Here is an 18,043-nt window from a genome sequence, read left to right on the forward strand (position 1 = left end):
ATGTCAAGGAACACTTAATATATAGGAGATAAAGAAATGGCAGAAATTATGAACAGATGTTTCAAATCTGTATTCACAAAAGAAAATACACAAAACTGGGAGGAAGAAAGGGGAGAAAGATTCCCCAATGAAAAGAATAACTGACACAGAAAGAAATAAGGGACCAAATAATGAACCTTTATGTCAGAAAATCATATTGCCAGATGGAATTGCAAACTGGATACTAAAAGAATGTATAGATGAACTAACAGACAAAATATATAAGATAATAGATTGCTCACTCAAAGAATGAAAAGTACCACAAGACTGAAAAAATGCCAATATTGTGCCAATATATAAAGGGGGAGACAAGGAAGACCCAACAAACTATAAACTGGTTTCCCTTACAAAGGATTACAAAGGATTACAAAGGCGAAGCATGCCGACAGGAGACCTTTTGATCCATATCTAGGTCGGATGCAAAAAAAAAAAAAAAAATCATATTAATAATAAATAAAAACTATAATAATGTAAATAACAAATAAAATACATAAATAAATGCATAGGTATAGTTAAAATAATAAACAAACAGGTAAATAGTAAATGATAATAAATTGACATATAACTAATAATAAATGAAAATCAGACAGACAAATTATAACAAAACAAAAACAAAAAATATAACATAAATCATAATCATTACAGCATCTTACTTAGGTATTTATCTAAATGATTCTTAAAGCTTCGAACTGAACTACATTGCACTACCTGTGCAGGAAGTTTATTCCATTCATTTACTACATGGTTGGCAAAGTTGTTTCTACCTACTTCCAAATTGAATCTATTTCCGGACAGTTTGAGACCATTGTTTCTTGTCTGATTCTCATTCAATGTGAAAATTTTGGCACTTTTGATGTTGTCAATTCCCTTTAAAATCTTAAAGACCTGTATCAAGTCACCTCTGAGTCTACGCTTTTTTAGGGAAAACAGATTCATGTGCTTAAGTCGATTTTCGTATGATTTATTTTTGCTATTTGGAATCAGTTTTGTGGCTCGCCGTTGTACTTTTTCCAGTCTGTCAATGTCTTTAATGAGATTCGGTGACCATACGGAAACAGCATATTCCAAATGTGGACGAACTAACGATTTATATTGCTTGTTAATGAGTGATGGACTTTTGAAATCAAAAGATCGCGCAATCAGTCCCAGAATCTTATTTGCTTTCTCAGAGGCTGAAATACACTGCTTGGATGATTTGAGGTCGTTACTGATAATTACGCCGAGATCTTTTTCACTATCCACTTTTGTTAACGAATTTCCAAATAACTTGTAATCGTACCTACTGTTATTTTTACCTATGTGCATTACCTTGCATTTACTTGTGTTAAATTTCATTAGCCACTTTTCAGACCATTGCTGTAATTTATCTAAATCTTCTTGAATATCTAATTGGTTTGGGTGATCATTTGCCACTCCGCACAGTTTTGTATCATCAGCAAATTTGGAAACAGTAGATTTTAGTCCATGGTCTATATAGTTTATATATACTATGAATAGAAGTGGCCCAAGAACGGAACCCTGAGGAACTCCACTTGCAACACTTTTCCATCCAGAAGTTTTTCCATTTAAAACAACTCTCTGTTTTTGACCTTTCAACCAATTACTAGTCCAACCTAATAGGCTACCACTTATTCCATGCAAAGCTAATTTAGTAAGTAGTCTTTCGTGTGGGACGGTATCAAAAGCTTTTGCTAAGTCTAGATATATCAAATCTATATTGTTTCTTTTGTCATAATTCGAGATAACTGTGTTGTAGAATTCGAGTAAGTTAGTCACGCAAGAACGTTTCCGTCTGAAACCATGCTGGCTATCATTTATCAAACGGTTACTTTCTAAATGATATTCGATAGCATCTCTGATGATATTTTCCATTATTTTTCCTACGATTGAAGTCAAACTTATAGGCCTATAGTTATTTGGTTTCTTTTTGTCACCTTTTTTGAATATGGGAGTAACGTTAGCTAGCTTCCATTCTCTTGGGACATCTCCGGATATGATGGATTTCTTGAAAATAATTTCTAATAGAACAACAATCTCATTTTTCATTTCCTTTAAGATTCTTGGATGCCAACCATCAGGCCCTGGTGTTTTATTAACTTTGAGTTTGTCTATACACCTTTTAATTTTTTCTTTTGTTATATTTACCGTAGTAAGTTTACCCCAGACTTTTCACAGGTTTCAGTTTGGAATTCCCTTTGAGGTGTTTCGTTTACGAATACCGAGCTAAAATAATTGTTTAAGATATTACACATTCCTTCATTTGAATATTCAAGTTGACCGTCAGCAGATAATAGTGGACCAATGTGATTCCTAACAACCTTTTTATCTCTAATGTAACTATAGAATTCTTTGGGATTCTCTTTGAATTTATCAGCGATGTTCATTTCGTATTGTCGTTTTCTTTTTCTTATTGTCTTTTTTAAATCTCTCTGTATTGAAACATAACTTTCATAGTCATTAGGTGCACCTGAGCACTTATATTTCTTATAAGCCTGTCTCTTTTTAGCAATACTTTTTTCAGTTTCTTTGTCGAGCCACTTTGGGCGAGCCTGATTTGGGGGACGTCTGTCCTTAAAAGGAATGTAAGTTTGAATCATCTTAGTGAGCGTATTTTGAAATATTTCCCACATCTGATCTATAGGCCTTTCGTTTAATTTTGCCTCCCAATCTGTAAGCTGAAGCTCCTGACGTAGTCCTATGAACTGAGCTTTACTGAAATTGGGTATTTTAGAAACACAAGTATCTATTCTAAAATTGTTTAGGAGTTTGAATCTGACTAAGTTGTGATCGCTATTTGCAACAGATTCACCGACTTCTACATCAGTTACCATGCTTTCGCGGCTAGTGATCAAAAGATCGAGTAAGTTTCCATATCTTGTGGGCTCTTTTACATGCTGAATTAAGTAATTGTCACCAAGAAAATCAATCAAGCGACTACCTATATGGCCATGTTCAAGGGTCATCCAATCAATGTCAGTAAAATTGAAATCACCCAAGTACAAGTACAATAGCTAAAATCTGTGAAAAAGTCATCAAAAGTAGATGGACTAAACATCTGGAAAAGAACAATATACTAAATCCAAAACAATTTGGTTTTAGACAGGGAAGATCATGTGCCACAAACTTGATTTGTTTTTATTCAAGATTAATAGATATAATGCAAGAAAGGGACGGATGGGTAGACTGTGCTTTCCTAGGCTTACAAAAGGTATTTCATAAAGTACCATACAAAAATCTATTAAAACTTGAAATAACAGGTGTACACGGAAAATTACTGAAATGGATGGAAGATTTCTTGCATGGGAGAAAAATGAGTGGTGCTCAGAGATAAAAACTCTAACTGGGAAGAAATGATAAGTGGAGTCCCACAGGGTTCAGTATTGGCTCCAATAATGTTTGCTATATATGTAAATGACATGGATGAAGGTGTAAAATGCTACATGAACTTCTTTGCAGATGATGCAAAACTACTTAAGAAAGTAATTATGGAAAAAGACTGTGAATTGCTACAGAGAGACCTGGACAAGGTTTGGGAATGGAGTCAGAAGTGGAAAGTGAATTTCAACATTAAGAAATGTAGTATAATGAAATTTGGAAGAAAAAAAATCAGGGCAATATAAAATCAGTGCAAAGGAAGTACAGAAAGTTACAAAAAGGACTTAGGAGTAATTATCACCAAAGACATGTCCCCAGACAAGCATATAAACAAAATAGAGAAACCTACAATTTACTGAGATCAATAAAGGTGGCTTTCAATTGGTTGTATGAGGAAATGGTAAAGAAAATACTAGTCACACTGATAAAACCAAGATTGGAGTGCGCTGCGACACTATGGACACCCAGTACAAAAAAAGAATATAAGGAAAATAGAAAGAATCCAAAGGGCAAAACAAAGATGGCACCAACACTTTCAAAATTGACATACAAGCAAAGATTGTCTAAACTGGAACTACCAACCTTGGCACAAAGAAGAGAAAGAAGAGATCTTGTCCATTTACAGAATCATGAAAGGCATGGAAGTCATTGACAGAGAAGACTTATTAAAGTGGGATCAAAGAAAAACAAGAGGACTTGAAAAGAAACTCAAAAAGGATGGTTGTAGAAAAGATCTGAAAAAAGTGTGTGTTTGGAACAAATTGGACAAAATAATTGTGTGCGCACACACCATACAAGAATTTAAGAACAAAGTAGATATTATGAGATATAAAGATTGGTCACTTTGAGCACAGCTCCCCTTCCTGCATAATACAACTAGGTAAATACATGGATTGTTGGGACAAGTAACAGTCACTGCTGGAACTCAACTAAGCAAATGCAATACAGGCACATTTCCAATTACACCACTTGCATGCATTATGGTGTAGGGGCTTAAGAAGAGGGAGAAGGGAATTTACATGTACAGGTAGTATTTAATTCACATGACTTTAATTTAAGCAAATTTGGTTTAATGCAACTAATAAAATAATCCATATATTTGAACTATGTAGTTTGTCTGAATTAACACAAGTTGAGTCTAGAGTTATTGTTTTTACTGACATCTAGAAATACTCCTTAGGAAGCCCCACCCATTCAATATATGCGATTCTGTTAATTACAGAATGCCCCTCAGTAGCTATATATCATGTAACTTAAGATCTACTTGTATAATAATCATGAATAAGCACTGGATCATCAGAATACACTTTACCTGAAGGCAGAGACAAGAGTGGTTCTGCAGGAATTATGGGGAAGGTTTCATCAGGCCCATCACTTCTCTTCTCCAACATTGCTCTCTGCCTTGCTGTCATCAACTTGGGGTTTTTCATTCTTTTCAGTTCATCATCAACCTAAGAAAAAAATATCAGATCAACTGCTCCTCCTAATTACTGTTCCATGCCCAATGGAGCTGCTACAATAGTAAACCAATCATGATGATGATCATTTTTCTTCTGTAATAGTAATTAGATATAATGTTGGCTTTTTAATATAATTTTCCTAATTACTCTTTTGTTGGTTATGTATAGTGCCATTATATAATGCATCTATTGTATGTGACATACAATTTCTCTTAACAATGATAAACATTATATATTCAACAAAGCACAAACACCTCCCAAAGTATATCAACCTATCAATCTTTATACCAAAGGCCTCTTCCCTCTTACACAGGAGATAGCCAAAGCATGCACCCACTCACACATCCACCACCTGCTATCACATAATTTCCCAAACTCAGTCACTAACTGCCTCAGAACCTCCTCTGACCCTGCCACAGACACAGAGTCATCTGCAAACAACTGGATCATCTCCCAGTTCCCTCCACTATCTCTAACTCCAATCCCCTGCCCATCCCTCTTGCATCTACCTCCCATACCATCCCATCCATGTTCATACTGAAGAGCCATGGTGGCATGACACAGCCCTCATGCAGCTCTCCCTTCACTTCAAATCATTTGCTCTCTCCATTCCCAATCTGAACACAAGCTCTTCTACTTTTGTAAAAATTCTTGACTGCCTTTACAGATTTCCTCTAATCCCATATATCTACAATACCTCCTACAAAGCCTTCCAGTCTACCCTTTCATAGGCCTTCTCCAAATTCATAAAGGCCCCTCAAAAATTGTTACTGTTTGCTAAAAATTTATTGCAAATCTGCCTTACCACAAAAATTTGATCCAACCACACTCTACCTTCCCTAAACCAAATCACTGCTACTCACCAATTATTTCCTTTGTCTTCTAATCCCCTCAATAAAAAACCCTCCCATATGACTTCCCTACTATGCTCAACAAACTGATCCCTCTAAAACTACTACATTTGCATTTGTCCCCTTTCCCTTTGTAAAGCAGAGCTACACAACTACTCCTCCAATTCTCCAGCCCTCCTCTAATCCCATATATCTGCAATACCTCTTACAAAGCCTTCCAGTCTACCCTTTCATAGGCCTTCTTCAAATTCATAAAGGCCCGTCAAAAATTGTTAACGTTTGCTAAAACTTTATTGCAAATCTGCCTAACTATATGACTTTCCTATGCTCAATAAACTGATCCCTCTACAACTACTACATTTGCATTTGTCCCCTTTCCCTTTGTAAAGCAGAACTATGCAAGTACTCCTCCAATTCTCCAGCCCTCTCCCATCCCTTAGCTACACATAAAGCAAACTCATTAGTCAATCCACTACAACTATACCTCCCTTCTTCAGACAATTCACATGACACCCGTCCAACCTAGGTGCTTTACCAGCTCTCACAATTTTCAAAAGTCCTTGTACCTCATCTTTTCCCATACCTCTTTCATTTTCCTATCCCATTACAGTCATTTCTATAGCTCCTCCCACCGCCATAATCCTTCCCTAGCCTCCTCTACATTCAACAACACCTATCATCCTCTTACTGCCTTCACTTCCATTAACATATGTCCATCTGCATCTTTTACCTTTTCCTCTACCTGACTCACCCCCTCACACTTTTCACTTCCTACCATTACATCTTTTCATTCTTTTTCATTTTTTTCTGTCATACTCCTACCCCATTTTACATTTGCTCTCTCCTTTGCCTCATTTGACTTACATTTTCTTTCTCCTTTTCTTGTACCTCTCATATGATTCCCAAGTCCTACTTTGCAACCAATCCACTTATATTTGCTTCTCTTCTACTACCATCATCCCAACACTATCCTTCCTTTTATTCCCTCCCATCTTCCTCACTCCATATACCATTTCTGCACACCTTGTCACTTCCTACTTGAATCAAACCTATTTCTTTTTTACTACCTCTATCCCTCACCACCATCCACACTTATCTCAGCTTCTTCTGGTATGCCTTCTCCTTTAAACTATTTACTCTGAGCATTTCTCATTCTTCCATCATCTTCTTTCTCCACTTATCCTCCACTCTCAATTTTCCTTCAACCAAAAAATTATCTAACACTCCCCAACTCTCTCTCCTGAAAACATGGACATCCAGAACTCTTCCTATCCTTCCACTAGATACTACTACATTTTCCATTAACCACTTCACTCCGGGGCACATTGCACGTCTGGCAGCATTAGCTGCCCTACGTGCGATGTTGCGTCATAATAATCTCATTATATAAAATTAAGTCAGTGCTCAATCGTTCGTTCTCTTTCACCCATGAATTTTGATAACCATAGAAAATATGATGAAGCCAGTTTAGAGAGAATGGAGGTTACGTAGGTACGACTACAATGAATATAATCAAGACGCCAACGTCGGCACCATCGCGTGCCCACTTGCTCCTCATGACGCCTACGTAGGCGTCACCGTAAGGAGGTGGTTAATGCCTTATCAACCACCATTACATCCAATATCATTTCCCATGTATACTTATGCTAGACTCTTCTTAAACACTGATATCACCAACTCTTATTCTAAACACATCTCCAACATCAACTTTTAACTATAATTTTTACCTGGCACTCCAAAGTTCCAAACACTCCACCAATAGGCTCATCTACTCATATACTCTACATCCACAGAGCCCTGTGGTACTCCATTAAGAATGGAGTACCACAGGGCTCTGTTCTATCCCCCACGCTCTTTAATCTATACATGCATGACTTACCCACACCAGACACCTCAGAAATACAAATCTCTTCCTACGCAGACGACATAATCACATGCACACATCATAACACAGACAAAGCTGCAGAAATAATCCAGCCATACCTTGATACACTCAACACATGGTTCATCACAAACAGACTCAAAATAGCTCCAACCAAATCTACAGCAACGCTTCTCACCAACTGGACAAAAGAACACAAATACATACCTCATCTCTATATCAACAACACTCTAATACCACACACAAACACACCGAAAATTCTTGGTGTAACATACGATACATCCATGTCTTTCAAACAACACATCACAAACATAAAAAACAAATGCATACCTAGACTTAACGCACTTAAGTCAATCACTGGAACAACATTTGGACAAAACAAAGAAACTAATACAACAATATACAAACAATGCATACGCTCAGTGATGAATTATGCGAGTCCTGCATGGGCTCCTAATCTCAGACACACAACACCCTTCAAATCATACAAAACAAAGCCCTAAAAACAATTACAGGCTGCACAAATACAACACCTACAGACCATTTATACCATGAAACAAAAGTCCTCAAAGTCAAGGACCACCTCGACATGAGAGGCACACAAACACTTGCTGCAGCCACCACAGACACATCACACCCACTACACTACATAGCAGAACACCCACACACACCAAGAAACATTAAAACAACACCCAAAGACCTGTATCACACACAGATACTCTCTTCTCTTCCTCCACAACCACCAAATACCAGCCTCCGGAAACATATTCATAATCATATCACTCCCCGCTCCATTAACACACTGAAAGACAACACACTGCTGCATGCCAGACCCCCTGATATCCACCCTTCTGAATCCTCTCTCCCACGAAAGGACAGAGTCCACCTGGCCAGACTGCGGTGCGGCCACCGCCCAGCACTTCTAAGCTACCAGAGGAGGCTGGATGACTGCATTGTGAACAGCTGCCCAGGATGTAACACTTCACCCCATACCATACAACACATAATGGAAGACTGCATTATACACAATCATGCACGTAAGCAACACAACATACACTCTATAAAGGATTTGTGGGAAAACCCAGTTTCGGCTGTGGCATTCCTTGGGGAAATGGGACTGCTTAGACAGACAGTCTAGGGAACGACAATGACGACAACAACAACAACAACAACATCTACTCTAGCAGAGAGATCTTCCTCCACTACTACATTGACATCCCTCCCAAAATTCTCTAAACACCCAAATAAATCTATCCAAAAAACCTCCCTCTCCTCATCACTCTTCTAACTACCAGGTCCATATGCACTTACAAAAATCCACATCTTTCATCCCAGTTTTACCATCATCCACATTAACCTTGAAGATACTTCCCTCCACTCCACCATGTGCTTTCCTATCTTAGCAATTACCAGCAGATCTACTCCTACCCTCCCTCACCCCATCATCACTCCTGACACTCTCATCACATACCCAAATTCAAAATCACCACTCCCTTTCAACTTAGTATTATTTAATACTAACACATCCATCTTCCTTCTTTCAAACACACTGCCTATCTTTTCCCTTTTACTGTCATCTGTACCACAACCATGCACATTTAATGACCTAAATTTTAGGATTTTGGTTGGAGCTCTCCTCCCAGATTCTCCTTACTTTGACTTCATGTAGGATGAACATACAGACAGCAGGATACATAGTTCCATTACTATGTCCGACTTTGTTGCTTTTTACGACTTGCATGGGAACACTTTGGCAGAATTCTTTTCCCCCCTACCACAGGGGACATAGAGCAAATGAAAAAGTACACTAAAAAAAGTGATAAGGACAGTTTCAAGTGAACAGCATTGGTCAAATGAAATTCTTCTATCTTATACCCTTTTGGTAGTTTTGGAGGATCACCTCTTGAGTTCATCAAATTCTGGGTTATTTTTTCCCAAGTCTTATATTTTCTTTGTTCCCTTATTATCACTTCATCTAATGTTACTAGTTCATTAAAACAACAGATGAAATTGATCAACCCTGTTGTTGATTGGCTAATATTTCTAGATAGTGCATCTGCTGCAACATTCTTTCTACCCGAAATATATTCAAACTTAACCTCATAACACTGAAGTGTAGTAAACCACCTGGCTAATCTGCCCCTAAGATTCTTATGCTTAAATAAATTCTGAATAGCTGTATGATCAGTCCACACTCTGGATATCCCAGTATCATATCTCCAAAATTTTCTAATGAACATATCACTGCTAAGGTTTCTCTTTCTGTTATGGAGTAGTTTAGTTTCTCTCTGCACTATTACAAAGTCTAGATGTGTAAGCTATTGTTTTCAACATTCCATTTCTCTCTTGCATCAGTATGCATCCTAACCCTATGTCAGACACATCAATACAAAGAATGAACTCCTGATAATAATCAGGAAATATGAGAACTGGAGAACTAGTAAGTTGTCTTTCAACTTGTCTAAAGCTTGCTGTTGTACAGGTCCATAATGAACTTTGAATATTTCCTCAACAAAGAACTTAATGGATTAGCTATGTCTGCATATACCTTGATAAATTTCCAATATCCTGTCAATCCCAAGAAACTACTAATTTTTTCTACATTGTTTGGAACTGGATAGTTCTTTACTGCTTCTACCTTTGAATTTACTGTACTAAGTCCATGTCTATTTTATATCCCAAATAAATAACACTGCTCTGCAAAAACTTACATTTTTCACATTTCACTTTTAATTCTGCTTCAACTAGTTTTGAGAATGCCAAATCTAATTTCTTAAAGTGTTCAGTCACTGTTTGGAAAACTATTCAAATATCATCTAGAAATACATTGGCAATGTTTCCGAACAACCCATCTAGAACTGCATTCATTAATCTCATGTAAGTTAATGAACTATCACATAACCCAAATGGCATTCATTTGAACACATAGTGCCCTGCTGGTGTAGGAAAGGCAGTGAATTCTCATGAGTTTTCATGCAACTCAATCTGCCAGAATGCACACTTGATATCTATAGTGCTAAAATACCTATTATCAGTCTCCCATATGCTTAAGTATATCTGATATTACCAATAACATTAATCTATCGAGTACAGTCTGTTTATTCAATTCCCTATAATCAATAACTGGACACATGGTACCATCTGATTTTGGCTCTAGAATCAAAAGGAAATTCCATTCACTTTTGCTATGTTCAATAATATCTTGCAATAACATTTCAGTGATTAATTTATCTACAATGGCAAGTTTGGAATGTGGTAATCTGTAGGCAGGTATATAGATAGGTTGAGTCTCTGGTTTTAATCTAATCTATTTTAAAACAGTTGTTTTGTCCAAGGTGTCACACTGCAAAGCAATTGCTTTATTGACCTTCAAGAGAAATGCAACTAAGCTTTCATCCAACTCAGGAGAACTATTAGGTTCTGGCTGATTCTTGTGTCTCTCTCCGAAATCTGTTTCTTCCGCAATTGAACAGATTAATGAAATTGGTGATTCCACCTCCTCAGTACTCTCATTTAAAATCTTAATGGGTTTTGTACAAACTTGAAAACATCCTATTTGTGTACCTTTTCTTAAGACTATGTCTTTATTCAAAGTACTAATCACTAATATTTCTACCATGTTCTTGTTTGTCTACTAAATCGCCGAGTCCAAATTCAAACCTTTTATCCTAATTGATTCTGGAATGGATAAAATTTAAGAGTTTACAGTGCACTTCTACCCTGTTAATTGCTCTGGAATGCAATAATGTCTACTTTATTATGCCATCTTCCACAATTGACAAAGCTTCTTTTGTAGTTGATTATTCATAAGTTATTTCTGGGATTTCTTGAACATCTGAGTTGGGTTTACTATGTGACTTTATTTTCTGTTTGGACCACTCTGCACCCACTATCATCCAATCTAGCATTATCTTCCCCATCAATTTCAAGAGATTCTCTTATTACAGACACTGGCTCTAAATCTGGTTGATTTAAAAATGGGATTGTGATTTCACTAAGATCCCTAACTCAGCAGGACATATGATCATGTTCTCTTTTCTCATAGTTGTGAATCTTATCAATAAATCACCTGGGAAAACAGATTCTTCTACAATCACTGTAATATGCAAATGCTCATTTTTATATAAGATGACCTCTAATTCAGCCTTATCTAATGTTTTTAATTTACTTCCAGTTGCTCCTTGCAATGAGTAATGGATTGGTTCCAAGATTTTTGCTTATGGTTTCAACTGGTTCAAAACTTTGCTAGTTATAACATTAACTACAAATCCTGTATCAATAAATATTTGAATAGATCATAATTATTGAACACCCTACCCACAATGAGGGATCCTACAGAAGTCCTTTCAATTGTTATAGTCAGTTTACAATTGTCTTTGATGTTGGTGTCTTCTTCCATCCTTTTATCACTCTGGTCCCAAACACAATAATATCTATTTGTATTTCTATGGATAGCTCTGTAATGTTGCTTTATTGTGTCTAGTGGTTTTTCTCTTGTTTCTGGGTGAACACAAAAATTTTGCATTGTTCTACAATCCTGTGTTCTATGTCCTATTCTCTGGTGATACAAGCAGAAAGGTGGATTTCTATAATGATGCTCATCTTAACCCTCATATTTGCAGTTTCTACAAATAGTTTCATAACAACATTCTTGTGCTTAATGCCCCCATCTCTTACAATTGTAACATTCAATTCTAGGATTCCTTGATGTGCTTCCAACTCTATGTTCAGATCCTTTGTTTCTGTAATCACTCCTAGAGTTCTTAGTTTCTCTCTGTTGTTGCATTCCTACTGTCATCACATATGGACTTATTGCTAAATCCACTGTTTGTTTGAAACCTTTATACAGCTTTTCTGCAGTCATCTCATCAAAACTATGTACCAATAATGCAAATGCTATTAACTTAGTAACCTGAGAAACTTTTATTTTGTCACTAGATCTTTCTATCCAATCTGAATCCTTCAACATAGATATCATGTCCTTAGACCATCTGTCTAATTTTGCTAAATATTCTGTGTTTGATTCATTTGTTTTTACTTTCTTTATCATTCTAACAAAAGATCTGATAGGATCCTGATTACACTTTGACTTAAAATGTTTAATGAATGCCTTCTTATAAGCTGTATATTGGTTGTTGTTTTTCCCTAGACTGTCTGAGCAGTCCATCTCCACAAGGAATGCCATGGCTAAAACGGAGTTTTCCCACAAATCCCCTTTATGGAGTGTATGTTGTTGTTCCCTAGACTATCTGTCCAAGCAGTCCCATCTCCCCAAGGAATGCCACAGCCGAAATGAGGTTTTCCCACAAATACTTTATGGAGTGTACGTTGTGTTCTTTGTGTATGTGATTGTGTATTATGCAGTCTTCCATGGCATGCTGAATAGTATGGGGTGAAGTGTTACATCCTGGGCATTTGTCCACAATGCAGTCATCCAGTTTCTTCTGGTAGCTTAGAGGGGCTGGGTGGTGGCTGCATTGCAGTTTGGCCTGGTGGACTCAGTCCTTTTGTGGGAGAGAGGATTCAGAGGGATGGATATCAGGGGGTCTGGCATGCAGCAATGTGCTGTCTTTTAGTGTGTTAATGGAGTGGAGCAGTGAGTGATGTGACTATATGTTTCCAAGGTGGTGATTTTGGTGGTTTTGGAGGAAGAGAGTATTTGTGTGTGATATAGATATTTGGATGTTTTTTTATATTTCTTGGTGTGTGTGGGTATTCTGCTATGTAGTATAATGGTGTGCTGTTTGTGGAGGCTGCAGCAAGTGTTTGTGTGCCTCTCATGTCGAGGTGATCTTTGATTTTGTGGACTTTTGTTTCATAGTGTAGGTGGTCAGTAGGTGTTGTATATGTGCAGCCTGTAATTGTTTTTAATGATTTGTTTTGTATGGTCTGAAGGGTGTTGAGGTGTGTCTCACTGAGATTAGGTGTCCATGCTGGACTCACATAATTCATCACTGAGCATATGCATTGTTTGTATATTATAGTATTAGTTTCTTTGCTTTGTCCAAATGTTGTTCCAGTGATTGGTTTAAATGCGTTGAGTCTAGGTGTGCATTTATTTTTTATGTTTGTGATGTGATGTTTAAACGACTTGGATGTATTGAATGTTACACCAAGAATTTTAAGTGTGTGTGGTATTAGTGTTGATATAGAGATGAGGAATGTATTTGCATTTTTTTTTCCAGTTGGTGAAGTATTGCTGTAGATTTGGCTGAGGCTATTTTGACTCTGTTTGTAATAAACCATGCATTGAGTGTATCAAGGTATGGCTGTATTATTTCTGCAGCTTTGTCTGTGTTACAATGTGTACATGTGATTGATATGTCATCTGCGTAGGAAGAGATTTGTATTTCTGAGGTGTCTGGGGTGGGTATATCATGCATATATAGATTAAAGAGTGTGGGGGATAGAACAGAGCCCTGTGGTACGCCATTTGCTGGAAATTTATTATAAGCCTTGCCCTACCCTTCTCAGGATCTACATTTTCTTTTAAAATTTCTATTTTCCTTTTTCATCTGTTATGTTTTTAGTGACAGTGTCAATCAGAATGAAAAACCTATTGACTCCCACTGTATTTTCTTCTCCTAAAAATTTGGGAATGATTGTTTGCAAGGTAACAATTTCATGTCATTAAATTTCTGTAGTACCTTCAATTTTTAAAGTCGGTTTAAACCTAATGCTTCACACATATGGCACGTACCTCACATGTACATCAACCTCATCCATGTATCCCCCTCATTCACTCATAGCAGTAGTCCCTCTCATAGTCAGCATGCAATGCATGGCTGCGTGTACTGTTGCTTGTAGTTCATCCCCTCGTGGTCAGCATGTGTGTGGCTGCATGCACTGCATGGTTGTGGATGCTTGTAGTTTGATGGACCAGTCTTATAACCGTATCTTGCACTAAGTCCTTTAGATGTAGTATTTTGCACTAATTTCAATCACCAGTCTCTTTGTTATTAACAATGCGTTTCATCCATTTTGTCCCTAGCTGGCCACCATCTGTCGCTGTCTGTCACCACCCTACTGCTTCCCCGATGTCCTGTCTTTCATGCTTTTACTTTCATTTAGTACACCTTTCACTTTCTACTTTCCTTTTACCACTTTGTAAGCCCTGTGCCTCTGATCATCCAACTTAGTCAAGTTCTAGAATGTTGGTTCCACTTAGTACAGGATAGAGCACATATGTTCTTTTAGTATTATCTTATGTATAGGAGGGAGAATTAACCACTTCCATACGGTGCCGCACACGTAGGCGTCATGAGGAGCAAGTGGATTCGCGACGCTGCCATATCGGCGTCTTGATTATATTTATTGTAGTCGCCCCTGTGTTTTTACATTCTCCCAAATGCGCCCTGAATCCCATTCTCTGTGGTTTTCAAAATTCGCGGGTGAAAGAGAGAACGATCGATATAAGCGATGACTATATTTTATGATGCGAGTTTTATTACGACACGTCATACGGCTGGCATTGGCTGCTGCCCGCGAGATTTAAGTCCCGTACCGAAGTGGTTAAATGGTAGAGATTTTTCCTATTTTCTTCATGAATTCTTCCAAAACATGATTCTCTCAGGTACACCAGGGGGACTCCCTTCAAGAAAACTCAATTTAGGTCCTACATCAGTTCTGTAGTGATGTCATGATTTCTTTAGTCCAATGATCTTTAATTTTAGTTTTAAGAACACCCACTAAGGGCAATCTTACAATTGTGCACCAAATGAATTTCCTCCTCTTCCACCCTTTCTCCAATCAGATCTGCCGTTACAACTCTGTATGCAATACTGCTTACTCAAGCAATCTCAAATTCACTGCACAATGACTGACATCACAAAGGAGATGAAAGTTCTTACTATAATCTAGAGCTATCAAGACTGGACCTGAGAGAAGTTTCTTACACTCCTCAATGGACTCAGAAATTTGCCTCACGAAGAGAGGCTTAGGTACCTTAACTTACACTCTCTGGAAAGACGCAGAGTGTGGGATGATCTAATAGAGGTGTTCAAGTGGATCAAAGACTAACTAGGGTGATGCAAACAAGGTCATCATATTAAAACAACAGGGCAGGACTTGCAGTAATGGTTATAAACTGGACAAATTTAGATTCAAAAAGGAAATGGGCAAGAATTGGTTTACTAACAGGGTGGTCGACGAATGGAATAAACTTAGTAACCATGTAGTAAGCACTGAAACTATCAGTTGTTTTAAGAAATGATTAGACAACTTTATGGATGGGGATGACAGGTGGTGATGGATATGGAGCTGCCTAGTGTAGGCCTTATGGTCTCTTGCAGTCTCCTTCATTCTTATTTCTAGATTTTTCACATTTTCTGCATGCATCCATTTGTCTAGGTCACCCCTCACATTCCTGGCTAGATCTATATATCCATGACCAATATCCTTCCCTGAATTCCTTTCTGAAATACTCTGGGGAAATCTCATATGCCTTTAACCACTTCAATACGGGACTTAAATCTCGCGGGCAGCAGCCAATGCCAGCCGTACGACGTAACGAAATAATATTCGCATCATAAAATATAGTCGCCGCTTATATCAATCGTTCTCTCTTTCACCCGCGAATTTTGAAAACCACAGAGAATGGGATTAAGGGCGCATTTGGGAGAATGTAAAAACACAGGGGCGACTACAATAAATATAATCAAGACGCCGATATGGCAGCGTCGCGAATCCACTTGCTCCTCATGACGCCTACGTGTGCGGCACCGTATGGAAGGGGTTAACATTTCACTCTTAGTCTGATCATAATCATATATACCATCTCTATCAAACACTGTGTACACACTTAAGGCTTTTGGGGTTTGGCTAGATCTTACAATTGCTGACCAGCGGTCCTTTTTCCATCCTACTTGTTTCACTATGCCTTTGAATATAAAAAAGAATAATTCAGGATCCCTTCTGGTAAATTTGGGGATAAGATGACTCCCTTTTATGATACTATCCACTACACTTCCTTCACTACTTACCCCAGTTCACCATTGTGCAGGCTGTCCTGCTCCAACTCTATTTATTTCCCTTTGAGAGACTGTCCCTCGTCTGGGATACCCCTCACTGCGTGGTTCAGCTCTAGGTTACCTACTTATTCTAATTTCACTCATATTATCTACTATGTCACAATATCTACCTCTTTACTGGGGAAGTCTTTCATTTTCAATCCTAACATCTTCCACGTAATATCTCTCCCTTATTCTTAGCAATCCCTCATCTATCTATTTTTTCTCCTGTCATCTTCCCTACTACGATATTTGCCCTTTACCTGTGGGAATTCCTCAAAGTCGCACAATTCTGCTCCCTGTATCCGATTGATTTCACCATCTATTCTGCTCCCACCGCTACCGTCTCTCACATTATAATACCTCTTCCTCCCATCATCTCTTACATCATATCTCTCATTTCTATTGTCTATTACATCATATCTCTCATTCCTATCATCTTGCATTTTAATATCTCTCATTCCTATAGTCTCTTACATAATATTTCTCTCCTATTGTCTCTTATATCATAATATTCCACTCTTCTATCACAATATCTCCCCCCTACCTGTGAGAACCCCTCACAGTCATGACTATTTTCAGTGCTGCTTGAACTATTTGAACTAGACATCCTCTATTCGAAGGCCAATCATACATTGAACACAAGTATTTACCTAGTTGTATTTTACGGGACGAGAGCTATGCTCGTGGTGACCTGTTTTCGTATATCTCCGCATCCAGATTATTCTTAAAATCTTGTATAGTTTTGGCACTCACTGTTTCTCCATTTAGTTTGTTCCAGACATCAATCACTCTATGTGGGAAGCTATTCTTTCTCAAATCTCTTCTGTAACTGTCCTTCTTTAGCTTCTTTTCATGTCCTCTTGTTTCTCTTCTTTCCCATTTTAATAAATCCTCTCTATCAAGAATTTCCATCCCTTTCATAATTCTGTAAATGCTCAACAAATCACCTCTTTCTCTTCTCTGTTCCAGTGTTGATAGATGTAATTTCTTTAATCTTTGTTCATATGTCAAATTTGATAGTGTTGGTGCCATTTTTGTCGCTGCTCTTTGAATTATTTCTAATTTTCTTATGTTCTTTTTTGTGCTAGGTGCCCATAGTGTGGCAGTATACTCTAGTTTAGGTCTTATTAGTGCAACCACTATTTTCTTTACCATTTCTTCATCCATGTAGTTGAAGGACATTCATTGATCTCTCCAAATGATTTATTGACATGTTTATCAGGTGTCAAGTCACTTTAGATAATCACTCCCAGGTCCCTTTCTGAATCGACTTTTTCTGACTTCCTTGTTTTACAAAGGATTACAAAGGCGGAGCATGCCGACAGGAGATCTTTTGATCCATATCTAGGTCGGATGCGAAAAAAAATCATATTAATAATAAAATAATAACTGAAAACTATGATAATGTAAATAACCAAAAAAAAA

General features: G+C 37.6%; 1 protein-coding gene across 2 annotated transcripts in view; it reads right to left on the minus strand.

The window, feature by feature from the left end:
- Positions 1 to 18,043, minus strand: part of LOC143040581 (INO80 complex subunit B) — a 233,386-nt gene that overhangs the window by 145,042 nt on the left and 70,301 nt on the right. For both annotated transcript variants that reach the window (XM_076211661.1, XM_076211660.1), the window contains one exon: positions 4,727 to 4,865. In XM_076211661.1, coding sequence (XP_076067776.1) covers positions 4,727 to 4,865 — 139 coding nt within the window. The remainder of the gene's footprint in view (positions 1 to 4,726; positions 4,866 to 18,043) is intronic.

The sequence above is a fragment of the Oratosquilla oratoria genome, chromosome 29 (genome assembly GCF_046742065.1).
Source record: "Oratosquilla oratoria isolate Oo_2021 chromosome 29, ASM4674206v1, whole genome shotgun sequence".
Lineage (NCBI taxonomy): Eukaryota > Metazoa > Arthropoda > Malacostraca > Stomatopoda > Squillidae > Oratosquilla > Oratosquilla oratoria.